This window comes from Myotis brandtii, unplaced genomic scaffold (assembly GCF_000412655.1).
Source record: "Myotis brandtii unplaced genomic scaffold, ASM41265v1 scaffold693, whole genome shotgun sequence".
Taxonomy (NCBI): domain Eukaryota; kingdom Metazoa; phylum Chordata; class Mammalia; order Chiroptera; family Vespertilionidae; genus Myotis; species Myotis brandtii.
In genome coordinates, this window is record NW_005370710.1 from 1,902,429 (window position 1) to 1,908,326 (window position 5,898).

The following is a 5,898-nucleotide window of genomic DNA, read 5'->3' on the forward strand; positions in this document are numbered from 1 at the left end:
CGTGCGCAAGAGCCGGAAGCAGCAGCAGCGGCTGCTCAGGAACATGAGCGCGCACGCCGTGGTGCTGGAGCTGCTGCAGATCCCCTACGAGAAGGTCAGCCCGGCCCTAGCCCACCGTCCTCACAGGGTCACCCGCCCTCCTCACAGCCGTCCTCACAGGGTCCCCCCGCACCCGCCCCCTGTCCTCACAGGGGCTGGCCTGGCTGCAAACGGACCTGGAGGCCTTCTCTCCGTGGCCCCTCTGGGCTGCCTTTTCCCCACTGAAATCTTTGCTTCTGCCCAGGGCTAGTGGGAGAATGGGGGCCGGGCTGGCCGCTCTCTGGGGCAAGCAGGGCAGCAGCTGGGGTCTCACTGAGGGGCCCCAGTGCTGCCTCCAGAGCCAGGGGCGTCAGTGGCAGGCGTGGCCTGGGCCCTGGCCTCCTGGCATAAGATGAGGGCTGTCTGTGCGCAAGACCTCCCTCGTCCACTGCGCAGCCTGAGTTCAGCCCGTTTTCACCTGCCCCCCCCCACACACAGGCCGAGGACACCAAGATGCAGGAGATCATGCGGCTGGCACACGAGTTCCTGCAGAACTTCTGCGCGGGCAACCAGCAGAACCAGGCCCTGCTGCACAAGCACATAAACCTGTTCCTCAACCCGGGGGTGAGACGGGGGCTGCGGCGGGAGGCGGGCCGGGGGCGGCTGTGCTTCCTTGCGTGGCCGCTGAGACTCGGACCACCAATGCAACACTCATTTCCGGGGAACATTGTGATCTGCTCTCACGGGGACATAAACCTCTCCATCTTTGTGAGGAGAGGGAAGGGGAAGGAGGAGGAGGGTGGGGGGGGCCAAGGTGAGATGTGTTCATATATATTTTTTAATATATGTTTATTGATTTCAGACAGGAAGGGAGAGAGAGAGAAACATCAGTGATGAGAGAGAATCAGTGATTGGCTGCCTCCTGCACGCCCGCTACTGGGGACCAAACCCGCAACCTGGGCATGTGCCCTGATTAGGAATTGAACCATGACCTCCTGGCTCATAGGTCAACACTCAACCACTGAGCCACACAGGCCAGGCCAGATATTTTTAATAATATCCCTCATCTCACCTCACTTTGGCCACAGAGGTGCTGCCTCTCTCCAGCTCCCCCTCCCGAGGCAGCGCAAGTTGTCTGTGTTCTTACAAATGCAGAATAATTCACCTGCAGCATAGCTATGTAACAGTTTAGCTGGTGAAATATGTTTTTCAAATATATCAAATACATATTTTGCAGTTTTTAAAGAAAAATGGGCGCACTCTACACGTTGTTTTGCATTTTGCTCTTTCACTTAAGACACCATGGCTGTGTTTGCAAGTCAGAGTTGCATGTTTTCCTCATTCCATTTGGTGGCTACACGAAACATCAGTGATGAGAGAGAATCAGTGATTGGCTGCCTCCTGCACACCCGCTACTGGGGACCAAGCCCGCAACCCGGGCATGTGCCCTGATCAGGAATTGAACCATGACCTCCTGGCTCATAGGTCAACCCTCAACCACTGAGCCACACGGGCCAGGCCAGATATTTTTAATCATATCCCTCATCACACCTCACTTTGGCCACAGAGGTGCTGCCTCTCTCCAGCTCCCCCTCCCGAGGCAGCGCAAGTTGTCTGTGTTCTTACAAATGCAGAATAATTCACCTGCAGCATAGCTATGTAACAGTTTAGCTGGTGAAATATGTTTTTCAAATATATCAAATACATATTTTGCAGTTTTTAAAGAAAAATGGGCGCACTCTACACGTTGTTTTGCATTTTGCTCTTTCACTTAAGACACCATGGCTGTGTTTGCAAGTCAGAGTTGCATGTTTTCCTCATTCCATTTGGTGGCTACACGGCACCCCATTGAATGGCTGTGAGCCGTCTTAAAACCGTTCTCATGGCGACGGAGAGTTAGGCAATGCCTAGCTGTTGGTTTTGCAAACAGCATTACAACGGACATCCCTGTATGTGCACACGCAGAGGCACACCTGTGCGCACACACATTCACACATGCACACGTATGCACACACATGCACACAATCACTTATCAGCACCGCTAGAGCTCTGCAGGGAAAGGATGCCTGGTTGAAGGGCAATACTCCCTCTTTGTCATGTTCAGAGAAAGAAAAGGCAAAAGGTAAGAAGTTGAGAGCCCCTAGACCAGTGGTTCCCAAACTTATTTGGCCTACCACCCCCTTTCCAGAAAAAATATTACTCAGCCCCTGGAAATTAATTTTTTTTAAATTTTAATAGCAGTTACTCATTGCCCCCAAATGCACCTGTGGCCATCACTGCCCCCTGGATCGCTGCAGCGCCCACCGGGGGGCGGTAGCGCCCACTTTGGGAATCACTGCCCTAGACCTCACCCCAAACAACACTCAGTAACTCAGTGGTAACTCTGGGTGAAAAGAGAGTAAAGCCAGAAGACAACATGCAAGCATCTTCATGACCGTGTGGATGTGAAGTTTCTTACGCAGTCTGCTGAAAGCTCTAATCGTAAAAGAAGTCGTTGACAAGTGGGCCTCTTTAAGAATGTCTGTTTAGTAAGTGACACCGCCAGGAGCATCCGAGGCAAGCAACCGATCAATGATTCTCATCATCGATGTTTCTCTCTCTCTCTCCCCCTCTCCCTTCCTCTCTGAAATCCATAAAAATATATTTTAAAAAAGAAAAAAGAACAGGCTAAATGAAGCTATGGTTGTAGAAGTCCAAATCGTGGTGAAATTGGGGGGCGGGCAGGGCATCCTTTAGGGGCTATTCCATTTCTGGTCGGGGCGCCGGTGTCCCTTGGTGACCCCTGCAGCCGAGCACGCCTGACTTTAGCTCTCGGCGTGCTCGTGATGGCTGAAAGGTTTAGGAAGAAGGCCGGCAGTGCAGGAGCGGGACTGGAGAGAGACCTTCGAGGGGCAGGCGGTCTCTATATGGGCGGACTCTGCTTGTTCTCGCGTGCACCCTGCCCCGCCACTGACGCCCCCCTCCCCGCGCCCTCCCCTGCCAGATCCTGGAGGCGGTGACCATGCAGCACATCTTCATGAACAACTTCCAGCTCTGCAGCGAGATCAACGAGCGGGTGGTCCAGCACTTCGTGCACTGCATCGAGACGCACGGCCGCAACGTGCAGTACATCAAGTTCCTGCAGACCATCGTCAAGGCCGAAGGGAAGTTCATCAAGAAGTGCCAGGACATGGTCATGGCCGAGGTGACCGCCCTCCCCTGCCTCTCCTGTGCTCCCTAGAACGTTAAGTTAGTTAATCTTGTACTTGGAACTGGAGCCTCTCCTGGAGCCGTGTGAAGGCACAAAAGTAATTGCTCATGTGCGTGTGCGCCCATGTGTGTGTGCGTGTGTATTGTGTGTGTGTGTTCTCACATTGTGAACTTAAACTGCAGACATAGGCAAGAGTCCAATCTGATTTTTTTAAAGATTTTTTTAGAGAGGAAGGAAGAAAGAGAGAGAGAGAGAGACACTTCGATGTGAGAGAGAATCATCGATCGGCCGCCTCCTGTCCGCCCCGCATGGCGATGGAGCCCACAACTTGGACGTGGCCCTGCCCGGGAATCGAACCGTGACCTCCTGGCTCATAGGGCGACGCTCACCCCCGGAGCCACGCGGCCGGGCGAGAAGAGAGAATCATCGATCGGCCGCCTCCTGCCTGCCCCGCATGGCGATGGAGCCCACAACTTGGACGTGGCCCTGCCCGGGAATCGAACCGTGACCTTCTGGCTCATAGGGCGGCGCTCACCCCCGGAGCCACGCGGCCGGGCGAGAAGAGTTGTGTTTTTCATGCCGCCCGCCCCTGCGCCCGTGACGCGAACGCCCTGTGTCCCTGCAGCTGGTGAACTCCGGCGAGGACGTGCTCGTGTTCTACAACGACCGGGCCTCCTTCCAGACGCTGATCCAGATGATGCGGTCGGAGCGGGACCGCATGGACGAGAACAGCCCGCTCATGTACCACATCCACCTGGTGGAGCTGCTGGCCGTGTGCACCGAGGGCAAGAACGTCTACACCGAGATCAAGTGCAACTCCCTGCTGCCCCTGGACGACATCGTGCGCGTGGTGACCCACGAGGACTGCATCCCCGAGGTGAGCGGCCTGCGCGGTGCCCGTCTCTCCACGCGGCGCCAGGGGCTGGCCCGGGGGCCTCGCGGTCTCGGGGGCCTGCCACTCATTCGCTGTGAGGTTTCCGTGGGCTGAAAAGGCGTTTGCTCGAGTGCTGATTTGGGGCCAAAGGAACAAGGAACGTGGGGGAGCTTGAGACGCGGAAACCCTGTGGTGCTTCCGCTCGGAGGGGCCAGTCACGCAGCCTGTGAGCCGAGAGGGTTGGATCCGAACGAACGTCTCAGAAATGCGTTCGGAGTGGGTTAAGGTTGGGTTCCTATGGACGTAAGCCTGACCCTGTATGTTTATCCTGTGAAAGGAACGGTTGTGTTACAAAAACAATGAGCAACAGATTATCAAATAGGAATAGCCCTGGCCAGTGTTGCTCAGTGGTTAGAGTGTTGGCCCGGACGGATCTCAGGTTTGATTCCCAGCCCCAGGTGGGGCGTGAGTGGGAGGCAGCCAATCCATGTGTCCTTCTCCCATCCATGTCTCTCTCTCTCTCTCTCTCTCTCTCTCTTCCCCTCACCGCCCCCTTTCCCCCCCTTCCAGTCTCTCTAAAAATCTATGGTAAAATGTCCTCAGGTGAGGATTCACAACATTATTCTCTTCCAAAATCTTTGTGTTTTTAAATTTCATAAATGTGAATTTTCAATATAAAAAAAAACCCAAGGGAATGACATCCGGCGGGGAAGTGGAATGTGTCCGGGTCGTTCTCACTGTTAAGATGGGACGGCGATCGAGTCCCCGGCGCCGAGTGGCCGTGCCGTTCACCAAAGCCTGTGTCCGCCCAGGTCGAGATCGCCTACATCAACTTCCTGAACCACTGCTACGTGGACACCGAGGTGGAGATGAAGGAGATCTACACCAGCAACCACATGTGGAAGCTGTTCGAGAATTTCCTCGTGGACATCTGCAGGGTGAGCTTCCTGGCGCCGGGGCGGCCGAGCTAACGTGCACGAGTGTGTGTGTGTGCGTGAGTGTGTGTGCACGTGTGTGTGTGCGTGTGTGTGCACGTGTGTCTGTCCGTGTGTCTGTCCGTCCCTGTCCCTGTCCGGCAGGCCTGTGTAGACATAAGGGAAACAGTCTCACGATGTCCACCCACTAATCCGTGGCACGGGCGGCAGACATGGCTTTCTGTTTCCAGACGTCTCGTCTCCCCCTTTTACTCTTGGCCGAGACTCGGTTTTATTGGCCAAGCTGCAGGGAGGGCAGGTCATTTCCGGTTCTGGTTCCACCCTGGGTGGGGTGATGTGAAGGGACCCCCGGGACATAGTAGATCGGATTATAGGTTTCCTCGCCCTTGACAACACGTCTCTCCTCGGGCCCCTCCCCGAGCTGGAGCGTTGATGTCACACGTGTGTGTGCATTTCATCTCGGGTTCCTGGCCCTTGGATCCCGCAGGCTGGGAGCCAGACTGGAATTGAGGCCTCCTGTTCCTTTAAATCAGGGTCAGGGCTCGGAGTTTCCTACCACGGCCCTCCCTCAGGGAGAGACCCTGACCTGCAGGCCTGCCCTGCGTGTGAGGGTGGGCAGGAGCGGCCTGGGGCTGTGTGTAGGCCTGCGTGGGCGTGTGTCTAAGGCGTGCGGCCGTCCCGCAGGCCTGCAACAACACGAGTGACCGGCGGCACGCGGACTCCATCCTGGAGAAGTACGTGACCGAGATCGTCATGAGCATCGTGACCACGTTCTTCAGCTCCCCCTTCTCCGACCAGAGCACCACGCTGCAGGTAGGGGGAGGGGCTGCAGGTAGGGGGAGGGGCTGCAGGTAGGGAGCACGGGGCGGCGGGGGGAGCAT

General features: G+C 56.0%; 1 protein-coding gene across 1 annotated transcript in view; it reads left to right on the plus strand.

The window, feature by feature from the left end:
• Positions 1-5,898, plus strand: part of ITPR1 (inositol 1,4,5-trisphosphate receptor, type 1) — a 173,427-nt gene that overhangs the window by 98,852 nt on the left and 68,677 nt on the right. Inside the window, exons 27-32 of the mRNA XM_005881921.2 lie at positions 1-94; positions 517-642; positions 3,002-3,202; positions 3,834-4,085; positions 4,895-5,020; positions 5,702-5,830. Of these exons, the coding sequence (XP_005881983.1) occupies positions 1-94; positions 517-642; positions 3,002-3,202; positions 3,834-4,085; positions 4,895-5,020; positions 5,702-5,830 (928 nt within the window). The remainder of the gene's footprint in view (positions 95-516; positions 643-3,001; positions 3,203-3,833; positions 4,086-4,894; positions 5,021-5,701; positions 5,831-5,898) is intronic.